General features: G+C 49.7%; 2 protein-coding genes across 2 annotated transcripts; both read right to left on the bottom strand.

The window, feature by feature from the left end:
- Positions 1–1808: 1808 nt before the first annotated feature.
- On the bottom strand, positions 1809–4896 carry RBM15B (RNA binding motif protein 15B). Its single transcript, XM_059715398.1, has one exon. The coding sequence runs from the start codon at positions 4820–4822 to the stop codon at positions 2069–2071; it is 2754 nt and encodes a 917-aa protein (XP_059571381.1). The 5' UTR covers positions 4823–4896; the 3' UTR covers positions 1809–2068.
- A 693-nt stretch (positions 4897–5589) lies between these two features.
- On the bottom strand, positions 5590–13761 carry MANF (mesencephalic astrocyte derived neurotrophic factor). Its single transcript, XM_006275143.4, has 4 exons — positions 13627–13761; positions 11036–11163; positions 10088–10229; positions 5590–6028 (listed from the first exon to the last, which is right to left on the bottom strand). Exons 1-4 carry the CDS (start codon positions 13712–13714, stop codon positions 5844–5846), a joined length of 543 nt encoding a protein of 180 aa, XP_006275205.1. The 5' UTR covers positions 13715–13761; the 3' UTR covers positions 5590–5843.
- Between the last annotated feature and the right edge of the window lie 132 nt (positions 13762–13893).

Raw genomic sequence — 13893 nt, 5'->3', positions numbered from 1 at the left:
CTGTTCACAAAGCACCTTTCCACAAGTCTAATGCATGAGGAGTCTAAAATAAAAAAATAATTACTATTTCTTTGGCCCTTCAAAGAACTCAAAGATTTAAGGTATCCGCTGCCTCTGTCACCCACTTCTCAAGCCTCACTGCTTCCCAGATCAGTTAATGCGCAGTGGCTGCCACACTTTCATAAGCAACCAAAGCAGCGGCCCTTCCTGCTAGAATTTAATGCCAGGAAAAGACACGAAGATGGTTGGTACCTATGAACCTCCCTCAATAGCGCATGCCTTTAATGCAAAGGGTATTCTTCAATGAAAGCTATTACCTCTGGCCCTAAGTGATATTAAACAGCACTTGTTTGAAAACAATACTTAAAGGCTACAATGGTTTACTTCTGAGGCATCAGAAGACACAATCGCAGATAAAAGCCATTGTGTTCCTATAACTGCTGAAGCCACAGGTAGCCCATCTACTCTACAGCTTTATCTGTAGTGTAACTAACAGCATGGCCACAACACACAATTCAGAGGTACTGAATCTACCTCTACACAAGCTAGCTTGAGCAGCAGCTGCAGTATACCGGTATTAGCGTGAAGCTCTGCTTGGACTAAATTACCCTGCTGAGAAATATTAAATATTTAAAAGAAGAAAATTGATGATACCTTCCTTTATTAAAATAAACAATCAATCATGCATCACCATGGTGCAAAACTGGTGCAAAGGAGACTATTTCTTCCAGAACTTCTGCTTTACTTTCTTACAACAGAAGAATAAAGAGAATTTAAAGACAAACTGCAAAATTAGTGTTTCTAATCCCCCTTCTCCAAGACTCCCAAGTCAACAGTCATTATTAAAAAAACAAAACAGAACAACACAGAAACCTATTTTTAAATATAGTTTGAAAGAGTTACTCCCCCCTCTTTAGGCTACTGAGAAAACAAGCTGCAAATACCCTAGATTCTCTCCCAATGAACCACCTCACACCATACCACAGAACAAGGCATGAAGAAATCATTTCTCCCTACCTGCCAGTTTCCTTTCCTTGTCCATTGCTCTTACAGCAGTAGGGCTTCCTAGGCTCTTAGGAAGTCTAACTGCATTAACATACAAGTATGTTGTAAGAAGACCAGGGGGTATTTCTCCTGCAAATAAAAGTTTTTAACTAAAGCAAAAACTTTCCAGTTCACCTGTCAATAAAGATGTTCAGATAAAAATCAACCATTCAAAAGGGCACTTCCAATGAAACAAAAAATAGAGCTTGTGTCCTTTATTTCTCTGCTACATATACAAGAGACCTAAGAGGCTTCCCTCTCCCAATAGGGAAGCCCCTTTTCTTTTCTCCCACTTGATTTTTCCCCATCTTAAAAATGCCAGGAATGTCAAACTTTCATCTTCACTTATTTCGCTGAACAACTTTTAGTATCTCAGATGCTCTCAGACCTTAAAGCTTCAACTCCCCATCTAAGTATCTCTCCCCAATGTTAAACAGACATTAAATGAAAAACCCCAAAAGAAACTATGGATAAAAAAAAAATCACCCTTATCCTACTCCTGATCTGGATTTACCTCATTCATACTTCTCTGCTTCAGAAACCTCAGTCCACTACTGGAGAATTAACAGGAATGTCTCAAGACTTAAAAAGTAAAATTTTAAAGGCAAACAGGATAGGGAAAAAAAGTCACCCTTTCAGTCTCTTATAAACATCACTGGGGATAGGTCTGAGAAACTAAGGAGCTGGAGCTATCACCTCTTAGTTCTTGGTGGGAGAGGGGAACAGCAATTGCTGGGCCACAAAAACCAGGATGCCGCACAAGATTAAAAATCCATCAGTGAACAAGGCTTTACTGACATTTCATACAGTTAAAAAATAAAAATACAGAACACAGAAGACAGTGCCACGTTATTAAAAACAAATAAAATGGGCTCTATTTAAATGGGATTAAAATTAATTAGAAACTAAAGATCTTACAATTTTGGTTGAGGTTTCTTGGCCCTCCACCAAAATGATCGGCCTTAAAAACAACAGGGCTGTGTGACACACAAAGAAAACATGGAATCTGAAAAGACAGTGTGGGTTAGGCAGTGTCTTTGACTATAACTATCACCATATGTTCTTCTTCTAACTTTCCCAATGTCCTTAGTGCTGACTGTAGGTACTGCTGAGAGAATTCACAAGGAGGGAAAGCATAAAGCATGCCTGTGCTGTCTCTGCCCTTCGCCCCTCCCACAGGCAGGCTGATCACCCCAGCAGCCTGCTTCTGTTTCAAGTAGGAGACCAGATTCCTGAGAAGCCGACGCTGCAAGCCAGGCTCCACAACAGGGAGGGTCCCCTCAGCCCCAGCCCCTCCTTGGGTGGCTTGGGTAGCCAGAAGCACAGCATAGCCGTTGGGGCTGCCTTGTTTAATGCGGCGAGTTACTTCATCCAGTTTGGGCTGGTCAAGCCGAAGTCTCTGAGCGATTTTGAGCTGTGTTAACTTCCCACCAGTTGAATGGTCTTTAAGGAGCCCACTGATGACACCTAGGTCTCCCTCCAGGATGTGCATAGACGTGGGGAAGCAGCTGTTCTTTAGTACAAGCAGCCCATTCCAAGCTAGCTGCAGTGTCTGAGCATATTCCGATAAATTCTTTAATTTTTTGGTCTCAGATTTTGGCTCCTCGTGACTTTTTGATTCCGATTCGCCAGTTCGATGATTGCGTTCGCTGTCCCTCTTTTTCGACTGGGGAGGATCGGAAGTTTCACGATGGGGTTTCTCCTCAGCCACGTGCTGATTGTTCTGAAGGGAGTTTCTCTGCTCTTTCTCCGTTCCAGACTCCGTAGTGTGATTCTCTTTGCGAGCCCTCTCTGGGCTGCGATCTGAAGCTGGCCCACTCGTGGCCTTTGTCCTGCCTCTGTCCTCATAAGGCGAATGAGTAGTCCTTCCACGGTCACTTGAAAGACTTCGGCGTTTCCGCCGCTCATCCCACGGCTTGGGCACGTTGCGGTCGCTGTCGCTGCCCCATCGTTCTCCACTTCGACTGCGCACTGACCTGCTGTAGCTTTCCAGGTTATTTCTGCGTTCAGCATTTTTGGCAGGACTGGCCCAATCTGCTTCTGCAAAACTCCTGTCTCTGTCTGAGTACAGGAGATGTGGAGGAGTCCTATCTCGCACCCTTAAGTCTTGCTCTAGGCTTCTGTGCCTGCTATACCCATCAGCTAGCAGCTCATAGTGCACTGGGAGTGGTGCAGGCTGGTACTGCTGGGGGTATCTTGTCTCTTCAGCTTTGGCAAAATCCACTCTAAGCCTCCTCTCTGGTCCTCCCAAAGGGAAGCCCCTCATTTGCGCGCAGGCAGCCTGAGCAGCATCCAAGCTTTCATACTGAATGTAAGCAAAGCTATCCCCCTTCACGTAGTCGATAGTCCTGATGCTACCAAAGCGGTCAAACTCCCTAGCTAGGGCAGCCAGGGACGTGCTTGGACCAAGACCCCCCACCCAGAGCCGCGTAGTAGGGTTGGCTTTCCCATAACCAATTTTGATGGGGTTTCTGCCAACGACCCGGCCAGACATGGCCACCTTAGCCCGATGCGCCATGTCCAAATTTTGGAACTTGAGGAAAGCGTAGGCTCCACCTTGGCCCCGGGCTGGGCGCTTGATCACCACTTCTTCAATAATGCCGTATTTTTCAAAAGCGCGTCTCAGCTCCACCTCCGAGACGTTGTGGTCTAAGTTGCCAATAAACAGGTTCCGGGTTGCTCTCTGGTCGTCCTCAGGCATCAGGTCTTCCTCAGCCACGATGGGGTAACTGTAGGGCCGGCCACGCTCATCATACAGCCCATAATAGTCCAGTGCCCGCTCCCGCTCCCGGGAAAGCCCAATAGCAGCTGCCTCCAGTGCGAAGGCGGCGGCAGCCGCGTGGGCATGCCGTGGTCTCGGCTCCCTCAACAAGGGGCTAGCAACAGGCGAAAGCGAGCGCTGCTTGTACTGGTAAGTGCCATGGATGGGCGGCAGGTAGCTGAGGGGCTCTGGCGAGGGTGCGGGCGGCGGCGTGCGGCTCCGGCGGCCGCCGCGCAGGTACACCGGCTCCACCTTGAGGGGGCGGTCATACAGCAGGAGCTGGCGGGCCCGGGCATGGCGGCGGGCATCGCGGGCATCTCCTGGGTGCCGGAAGTTGACGTAGGCGACGCGGCCGAGCTCGGGCGTGTGGGACAGCTTGACACTGATGTCACCGGCGCCCCCGCCAGAGAAGCGCTGGAAGAGGCGGAAGAGCCCATCCTCCAGCAGCTGATCGGGCAGCGCCGCGCTCAGCCCGCTCACCAGCAGCGTCTTGTACTCGCAGGCGCCGGGCGGCTCCCCCGCCAGCCCGGCCGAGGAGCCGCCCAGCGGGGCCAGCAGCAGCGACGGCGCCGCCCCCGGCGGGGGCCCGGCCAGCAGCAGCGACGGCGCCACCACGGCCCCGGGCAGCGCCTTGGCCTTGGGCACCCCGAGCGCACGGGACGAGGAGGACGAGGAGGAGGAGGGGGCGGCCTGGGTGCTGGCGCGGGCGCTGGAGGCCGAGCCGCCGCCCGCCGGCCGGTGGTTGGAGTCGCCTCCCCCGGCCCGCTCATCGCCGCGGTGGCTGCGCGAGCCGGAGCCCGAGGCCGAGGCCGAGGCCGAAGCGGAAGCGGAGGCCGAGGCGCCGCCGCCGGGCGTGGGCTTGTCCCGGCTGCTGCGGGAGGCGCCCGAGCTGCGGTGCGGGCCCCGCCGGCTGCTGCTCTCCCGCTCCCGCTCCCGGGGCCTCTTGGCGGCGGCGGCGGCGGCAGCGCGCCCCCCCGGCCCCGCCGGGCTCGAGTCCCGCTCGCTGCCGCGCTTCATGGCGCCGGGGCCCGCGGCTCAGGAGACGCCTCCGGCGGCCGCCGCCATCTTGGACAAAAGGGAACGAAGGCGGCTCCAGCCGCCGCGCCGCGCGGGCCTCACGTCATCACCCCGCGCCCGCCGCAAGGTGACGTTAGGCGCGCGCCGGCTCCCGCCGCCCGGCCCACGTGACAAGGGAGACGCGCCTGGGCCACGCCACGTGACGCGGCGCAGCCAGTAGGGCGGCGGGGTTGGGAGCCCTGGCCCCGCCCCCTCCCCTAAGCCGCGCGGTCGCGCCTTGGTTGAGCAAGTAGCGCAGCCGCCGCCGCCCCCCGGGACAGGGCCCTGCTGCCGCCACACGTGCAACGCGGGTCGCTCCGGCCTCACGTGCGGGGCAGCGGCGAGGGGAGCGAGACCGAGCAGCTGTCACCTGAGCGCTGGGGAAGGCGGCCCGCGAGACCACGGATCAGGGCCCTTCCAGCCACAGGCCAGTGTTTTAAAGGACACAGCTGCGAAGTTCGGGCCACTTGCCCCATGCTGCCTCAGGCACCTCCTGGCAAAGGCCTCAGGACAGTGGCACGAGGCAGCTGCAGCAGGAGAGCTGGACAGGGGGAGCGGCAGAGACGAGGAGGGCCAGGAGTCGCGCAAGGAAACAACTGCAGCACGACCTCTGCCCAGGACAGCAACCAGAGGAAGCGGCTTGCACGGCTGACTGTGCAGTTTGGAGACAAGAGATGCAGGGACCTCCACAGAACTAAGCTCAACCCTCTCACAAGGCCCAGAAAGAGTAGATTTCTTTTTACTTTAATAAAAAAATCCCATACATAGTGTGATGCCATAAAGCAAACCAGAGGCGAGAGAAATACAAACTAGAGACAAAATGGGGGCTGTGAAACCAGCATTTCACACATGGCTCCACACTTCCAAGTCTGACACTGTTGGGAGCCCACTTAAATAAGTTACAAAAAAGGCTTAAGAAACAAAATAGAGAGGTTAATGTAATCTGTGTGAGGTTCTAGCAGGATGGAGACTGCCACAGTGGTCAGAGATCCGTCCGTGAACTGGCTGCCTTTGGTGCATATTTAGGCATTAGTTCATTGATTTTACGTATATAGTCTGATTTCTCTGCGCAGCCCTTGCATGTTTCACCCCAGTCATCTAGGATCTTCTTCAGCTCTTTCACTCTCAGTTTCTTCAGGTCCACAGTGCTCAGGTCAATCTGTTTGTCTACAGAAAGAAAGGAACATCAGTAACTCAAAGTAAAGAAAAAAAAATACAGCTTAGAAGGGGTTGCGACAACTTCTCTATCAGAAAAGACTACGGGCTTGGTCCCTTCAGTAGCTGCCTACCCTTCCTTATATCTTTTGCTAAGGAAGGACTTGTGCTTTGAAAGTTTCTGCCCCAATCTACATTATAATGAAAAAGAATATAAAAGGGAAGGCAGAATGAGGCTTAAAAGAAAGCTATCAGGGGCATTATGTTGCAATTTAATAAGAATGAGGCAGGGCAGGAAGGGAGAAAATGCAAATAGGAACTGTGCTCAAGAGCTCAAATAACCAGGACACGCACACAGCTGTTGGACAGAGGAACTATAACAATTGTGAACAGACATAATATAAGAGGGCAGGACAAAAAAATTGAAGGTGAAGTGCTGACAGAAAAGCAGAGATACAGGTGATAAGAAAGCTGAATGGTAGGTACAAAAAAACGGAATCAGTTAAGATTATGGAGGGGAAAGAACAAGATGGGCAAAGTAATGAGAGGAAGCACACTTCAGGTGTTAAAAACTGGACAGATTAAAAAAAGTAAGACCAGAGAAGAGTTAGAGGAGTCCACATAAGCTACAAAGGGCATGGAATGAGTTCTGGCAATAGGGAAGGAGGGAAAGGACAAGGGCTTTTGTGCTACAGAAAGGGGTGTGGTTTAGTGACACCTTTGAATTCTTAAACCCAGGCTAACTTCAGAGCAGTAAACTTTATGACAGTAAAGATAACAGAATTGTCCCCTGCCTTCTCTGGGGAAGATACAGTCTTAAGACTAAAGATACGCAAAGCATACCATAAAGCTTACAAAGCACTAGCACACTGGAGGAGAAAGAACAAGAGGAAGAGGTTGATTTGAAAAAAAATCAGAAATAGATGCGAGGATAAGAGTAGATGTTATCTTTTCTCCTGGCTTGTCCCCCAAGATAAAAAGGTAACCTGAAGGGAGTAATCAGCAAAATTGGAGATGGTAGTCATGGAAACTTAAGTGGTTCAAATGTAAAAAGAAGAATCACAATGTTTGAGCATCTTTGACCAATGCAAGCAGTTTCAGTGGGGTAAAAATTAAAGTCAGTCTTCCACTGAACAAGAATTGCTTAAAATAAAATTAGTATCTTCTAAGCTCTTCTGATGCACCTTGGCAATGAGGAGCCTTGCCACCAATAGCCTCAGGCCTACTTAATACAAATCAATATAGTCCACAATGACACATGCTGCTCCTTCAAAAACCCCTTGCCCAATACTAGTTTATGAACTAATGATTCCAACTATAGACTAAGGCTTTGGAATAACTGTAATAATAAACAATACATGCAGAAATTGAGAACTGGGTTAGTTTCTGCCATAGCAGCCCATTTCCAATTGCAATCAGAAATGTCAGCATGATGGGCTGAGGCAACAGAACAAACATTGGTGAGAGCACAAACAGAAAACCAAGTTCTGCCAGCAATCCTGATGGCAGACCTCGTGGTGTCCTGTGACCACTGGGGTCCCCCAGGGCTCTGTCCTTGGACCCATACTGTTCAACATCTTCATTAATGATGTGGACACTGGAGTCAGAAGCGGACTGGCCAAGTTCGCCGATGACACCAAACTTTGGGGCAAAGCATCCACGCCAGAAGACAGGTGGGTGATCCAGGCTGACCTGGACAGGCTCAGCAAGTGGGCGGATGAGAATCTGATGGTGTTCAACGCCGACAAATGCAAGGTTCTCCACCTTGGGGAAAAAAAACCCACAGCATCCTTATAGGCTCGGCAGTGCTATGCTGGTTAGCACTATGGAAGAAAGAGACTTGGGGGTCATCATTGACCACAAGATGAACATGAGCCTGCAATGCGATGCTGCAGCTAGTAAAGTGACCAAAACGCTGGCTTGCATCCATAGATGCTTCTCAAGCAAATCCCGGGACGTCATTCTCCCCCTGTACTCGGCCTTAGTGAGGCCGCAGCTGGAGTACTGCGTCCAGTTTTGGGCTCCACAATTCAAAAAGGATGTGGAGAAGCTTGAGAGAGTCCAGAGAAGAGCCACGCGCATGATCAGAGGTCAGGGAAGCAGACCCTACGATGACAGGCTGAGAGCCCTGGGGCTTTTTAGCCTGGAAAAGCGCAGGCTCAGGGGTGATCTGATGGCCACCTACAAGTTTATCGGGGTGATCACCAGGATCTAGGGGAACGTTTGTTCACCAGAGCGCCCCAAGGGATGACGAGGACGAATGGTCACAAACTACTACAAGATCGTTTCAGGCTGGACATAAGGAATTTCTTTACTGTCCGAGCCCCCAAGGTCTGGAACAGCCTGCCGCCGGAGGTTGTTCAAGCGCCTTCATTGAACACCTTCAAGAGCAAACTGGATGCTTATCTTGCTGGGATCCTATGACCCCAGCTGACGTCCTGCCCTTTGGGCGGGGGGCTGGACTCGATCTTCCGAGGTCCCTTCCAGCCCTAATGTCTATGAAATCTATGAAACACAAGAGCAAGTAGATCAATTCCATTAGCTTTCAAAGGATGCCGATTCAAAGCTAGTTTACATGAGAATATGCACCATGGAAAGAAGCCAATGCATGCTACACTGCTAATCAATGATGATCTATGCTGCAGAGAAGCACGATCACTGATCAGTTAACTAGACACAGGGTCTGCAAGCTATGGCCCAAGCAGGGGCAGATCAAGAGGGAAGGGCACAGGGGAGGAGTGCACTTGCACTCCCATTTGATTCCTGCTCCACCCAAACTTTAGAACCAACTACCTGGGAGGGGCACTGGGTGCCTTTCTATTCAGGTAGTGCTGATGAAGTCAACTGACTTCCTGGCTCAGGATTCCTGCTAATCTTTCTCCACTCTACAGGGGAAATACCATGACCACTAAGGTGGTTTTCCTGCTGGTAGGTGAAAACCACTTTCTTGGCAGGCAGTAGTACCCTGACTAGGGTAATGCATAGTTAGCCTCCCACTTTAACTTCCAGTGGCAAGATCTTGGCTATACATCAGCTTCATGGAAATGGGAGACTCCTCCCTAGCTTGCTCCTGCAGCCATATGGCTGGGAGCAAGCAAGACTCAGTGGCATCTGAACCCCACGTCTCTGGGCTTGGGCCTGCACATAGGACGCCCGCCAAAGGTTTTGGAAACATCTGAAGCCCCAGGCTGGGGTGGAAGATGTTTGCCAGTAGTAGGGCCACATATGGTTCTTGAATGACTCACAGATTTGGAATTGATTGGGTTGATTTGACTTGGGGCATGAATTATTTATTTATTTATTTTTTTTTTAAGGAAAATCTCTCCCAACTCTACAGTTGTCAACAACTCCCTGTCTAATGGTCTTGATATTCCACTATTCAAACTACCCTTTCTGCAATTTTGCTATCTGCTAGCCATTCCTGGTAATACGCCTCTTCCATTTCACAGCCCTGCAGACTGTTTTTAGCTCTAGATAAAAATCCTTAACTCAGGTGTAGTAACATTAAAGCAGGCATAGACGTGACTGACAGTGAAGTATTGCAGGCACTGTCAAGATGCTTAAGAAGGCTCGATTTTAATTTACAAATCTGAGTAAGAGATGTATACTTAACTGTAATGACTACAGGACTTACGACATAATAACTTTTGACTATTTTTTGCCTAGTTTGTTGTGACTTAATTTTATATACATATCTAGCAAATTATCGCACATTCCAATGGTTATATTGATTTTTGGTTTGATCTTAAGGTCATAATATAGTGCTAGGTACCTATCATATTAATAAAGCTTCTAGTTTAACTGGAGTTGTGTTATATTTGATGATGCCCCATATCGTCTCTTTTCAAAATCCTAGATCCATCCACAGGCTTGAACCAGCCCAGGAAAGGTTCAATCTTGCCTGGGGCGACAGCCCTTCCTGTTGGTCTCTTGCCTGAGCTGTTTCTTTCTGCAAAGGGACTAAGTATCTTCAGCTAGGGGTAAGGGTGGATGAGGGAAGGATTTGGGCAGGGGGACTGCTAAAAGGTTGCCAACCTCTGAACCAGAGAATTAAAATCTACCTGAACTCACCATATTTTAGCTCGCAGATCTGGCTGTCTTTTTTCTTCAGTTTCTCACAGACTTTTTCCACAGGAATGTGATGACTAAGGGGTTTTGACACCTCATTAATGATTTTTGTGGCTGCATCACTAGTGGCTCCAATGTAATAACACTAGAGAGAAGAAAGGAAAAAAAATGGTGTTAGAGATTAGCACGCAAATGAATTTTTTGGATTTGACTGTTTTTCTTGGTCCCTTTCTTCTCTGCAAGGTTTTGTTTGGGATTTCTTATTACAGAATAAGTCCATGAGATTTCTCATGGATGTACTGTCAAATCTGAGGGTATGCAAGCCTCTTACTCCTCTAGTCTTAGGGTAATGAGCAAACTTATTTTCCATTACACTGCTCAATGATCTTGAGACAGGTTATCCTAGTTCTTCCAAGTAATGTTTCATCTCAATTGAGTGCAGAATCTTCTCTGTTCAAGGACAAATTTGGAATATTTCCTCCAGCACACCTGGAAAAGTTGCATTACGTCTCTACTCCAAAGTCTCCTCAGGTCACTGTTCTGGGAATAGTTTGGCCTGTTCTCAATTACCTCTTCTCTGAGTTAACTGTCTTATTTCAGTTGACCATCTAGTAGGCTTTAGTAGTTCAACAGTAACCCAATTGCAACATCTCCTGCATAAAAGGTACTATAGAAAAAGTTACATAATCTTTTCCTTGCACTTCAATTACAAATAGAAATATGATCAAACCAACCAGAAAGCTAATAGAGATTACAGTCCTTATTGCACTACCTTCTTCCCTTTACAAACCAGATTACAGATTGTGCTCAAAGTTAGGAAGAACAGCTTGAGGGTAACTACACTGTACCTACATATATGTTCAGTGACATTCAGCTAGTCATTTCCATTCGCCTCCCACAGGGGACAGATTTATTGTCTCAAAGAGTTTGTGAAGAATCAACATTACTTACAAATCGATTCTCTTTGCCTTTTGCCTCTTTACAGGCTTTTAAGAGTTCCTTTTCCACGCTGGCTGGTGTGAACTCAACATTAAGGTTGTTTAAGCCCTGATAGAACCTCCCCAGGAATGTAACGCACACTAGATGGAAAGAAAGACAGACAGAGATTAGCACCATGTATTCAAATCGGCAAATAGCATTTGGGAGAAAGCAACTAAGAAGAGGGTTTTGTGAATGAACTTTGCACAGACTGCATCAATAACCAAGAACAACTGCTGAAACCATCCATGTGCCATAGTAAAACTTTGGTTTGACATACATATATAAAACACTTCAAACTCTGCCTTCTTCTGAAGTGCTCTTAGATTTGTAATGCTTCAGCAGCTTAGAGATGTACAACAGCCTCCTAGCTAACACATCACTGATATGTTCTTATGCTACAGTGTTCTATAAGTCAAACCTGTATAGGTCAACTTCATTAAAAGGGGAAAAAAACAAAACAAACAAGCAAACAAAAACACAGCTTTTTGCCCCCCCAATATAAGTCAATAACTAGAGATAAAACCTATGAAATACTATTACCCTTACAAAGTGTTGCAGCACCCTGGTTGAAAAAAAATCACTGCTCTAGACCAGGACTGTCCAACTTTTGAGTGGGGGTGGGGGGGGGACAGACAGATGGACTCCTACAAAACTACATGAACCTTGTGAAACTACATTTAAGGCTGCACTCCAAATATGGGGACCCAACAGACTGTTAGTCCTTTGGATATATTTACTTCCCCCACCTATCCCCACAGAGAAACACACTGCACTATGGTATTTTCTTTTGGTCTGTGATCCAGCTTGTAGAAGGGAGATTTTCAAATCATTCAAGTGATACAGGAACTGACAGCATAATAACTGAACCCAAGTTCTGAGGGATCCAAGGGAATTGCTGACCGCAGGACAAACCACCCTTCAGAGAGGGTGATCAAAAAGAAGTACATGCCTAAAGTCTACCCAAGTGCGAACCAGTGATTCAACGAAACAAAACACATACACACCCTTCACCCACAAGCCAAGCCTGATGTCACCTGAATTCATAAAGTAGCTTCCTGTTTCAGTCCAAGAGATTTTCAGGCAACTTTAGTGCTGCTTCTGTTCCACTATGAATAGGTAGGCATTTTTCTCTTGCCTAAATCTAATTAGGATTCAAATACTAGATTCCCTTGAGAGTCCTGGCCCATCAATGTGCTCTGAACACACCTCCACATCAGCAGGGATCAGACCTTCAAAAAGTATAGTCACGGCTGCTTTATTTTTAAAACCAAGCCATGCATGTTAGTTTTACCTATCTTTTATTAAACAGCCTAGTGGTCACAGCACTTGCTCTGGAAATGGACAGCTCAAAACTCTCCTCAGCCTAAGGGGCTCAAGCCTGTCTCATTCCTAGGAGCTGCCTAAGCAGCAGCTGGGAGGTGATGGTGGGCAGTGAAACCTTCCCAATCCCACCGGAAGCTGTGCTACTGTGCAGCAGCAATGAATGTAAGACTCAAGGGCTGACAGCAAGAGTGAGCCCAACTTTAACACAGCACAGGCACCCACATTCTCTTTTGACTCCAGCCCATAAAGACTTTAAAAGTTAAGAGTATCAGTTGGACGCTCACATCCAAACTGCCCAGGGAACTTGCTACACCACTACAGGACTGTGGGTTAGGGATGAGGGCACCAAAACAATCCTGCGAGCCTTGTCCCCAGTTCCAATCCCAGCAACTTCTAGGGCTAAAGAAACATGGCGGAAAACAGAGCGGCACCCAATATGCAGCCTCGTGGTTAGGGGCCTCTTCAGGATGATGCGTGTGGACCAGATCTCTGACTTCCTAGATGAGCGCTCCAGCACTAGGCTATTACCTAGCGAGACGGCAGCACCCCCTCTCCCTGTCACGTTCACAGAGAAAAAAGTGGTGGGTTTTGCTCAGTTCTTTGAGCTGTGCCTGGACAGACGCGTTCCTGCTCAGCAGAGGACTCCAGGCTCTGGAGACGGGTGCCTCCAGGTAAGCAGCCCCCGACTCAGGTACCCAAACCCCACATCCATACTTGGCATTTCCCTACCTAGTGGCATTCAGCTGGCGGAGAGGCCCTCGCACAACACAGGCTGCTCCAGGGACAGTTCAACTCCGAGCTGCACCCAGCTCCAGGCTGATGTGTTTATTCCCCAAATCAGAACAATGTCGCCAGCCCTGTGGCACTTAACTGGGTTTTTTATGAGGTTATTTACCGCAGTATCGTTTCGGTCAGGGCTGGCCACCTGTGCAGCAGGCAGGTGCAACGACCCGACCTGGGCTGCAAGTGCCCCTGGTGCGGGCAAAGCCTCCCGCCCGCAGCCCTGGCTCCTGGGCTGGGGCCAGCGGCCCCCGAGCCCCCTTCGTGCCTCTCCAGGGGGTTGGCTTTGCTCGAGCTGCCCCGGAAACCGCCTCCACGTCTCAGCCACCGAAGGCAGCTCCCCGCCCCTCGCGGGGCCGCGGGGCCACGGCGCCCGGGGCCTTCCCAGCTCCTCGCCCCGCACCAGGCGCAGCCCGGACACGGGCCCTCGGGGATGGGGGTCTCGCCGCCGCACTCACCCTCGCACTCGCCGTCGCGCAGAGCGCGGCCCGCGGCCGGGAGCAGCACGAGCGCCAGCGCCGCCCAGAGCCCGGTGTCCGCCCGCATCCTGCCGCACCGGCCCCGTCGCCAGCCCGCGCGCACTGGCCCCTACGCCCGGCGCCCCGACAACCGCCCCGCCCCGCCGCGGCCCCATTGGCTGCACCTGACGCTTCCCACACGCTGCGGGCTCCCATTGGCTGGTTCCCTCCTCGTCCAACACGCCGCCTTCTCTCACTGGTCAGTGG

This window comes from Alligator mississippiensis, chromosome 12 (assembly GCF_030867095.1).
Source record: "Alligator mississippiensis isolate rAllMis1 chromosome 12, rAllMis1, whole genome shotgun sequence".
NCBI classification, from domain to species: Eukaryota; Metazoa; Chordata; order Crocodylia; family Alligatoridae; genus Alligator; species Alligator mississippiensis.
This window is presented reverse-complemented; position numbering and strand designations above follow the sequence as displayed.

Excerpts from the sequence above, each read along its gene's own strand:
- RBM15B (XM_059715398.1), bottom strand. The coding sequence starts at position 4,822 with ATGAAGCGCGGCAGCGAGCGGGACTCGAGCCCGGCGGGGCCGGGGGGG.
- MANF (XM_006275143.4), bottom strand. The coding sequence starts at position 13,714 with ATGCGGGCGGACACCGGGCTCTGGGCGGCGCTGGCGCTCGTGCTGCTC. Across the intron at positions 11,164-13,626 it reads GCGCGACGGCGAGTGCGAGG|TGTGCGTTACATTCCTGGGG; the intron begins GTGAGTGCGGCG and ends CTTTCCATCTAG. Across the intron at positions 10,230-11,035 it reads AAGGCAAAGAGAATCGATTT|TGTTATTACATTGGAGCCAC; the intron begins GTAAGTAATGTT and ends TCTTCTCTCTAG.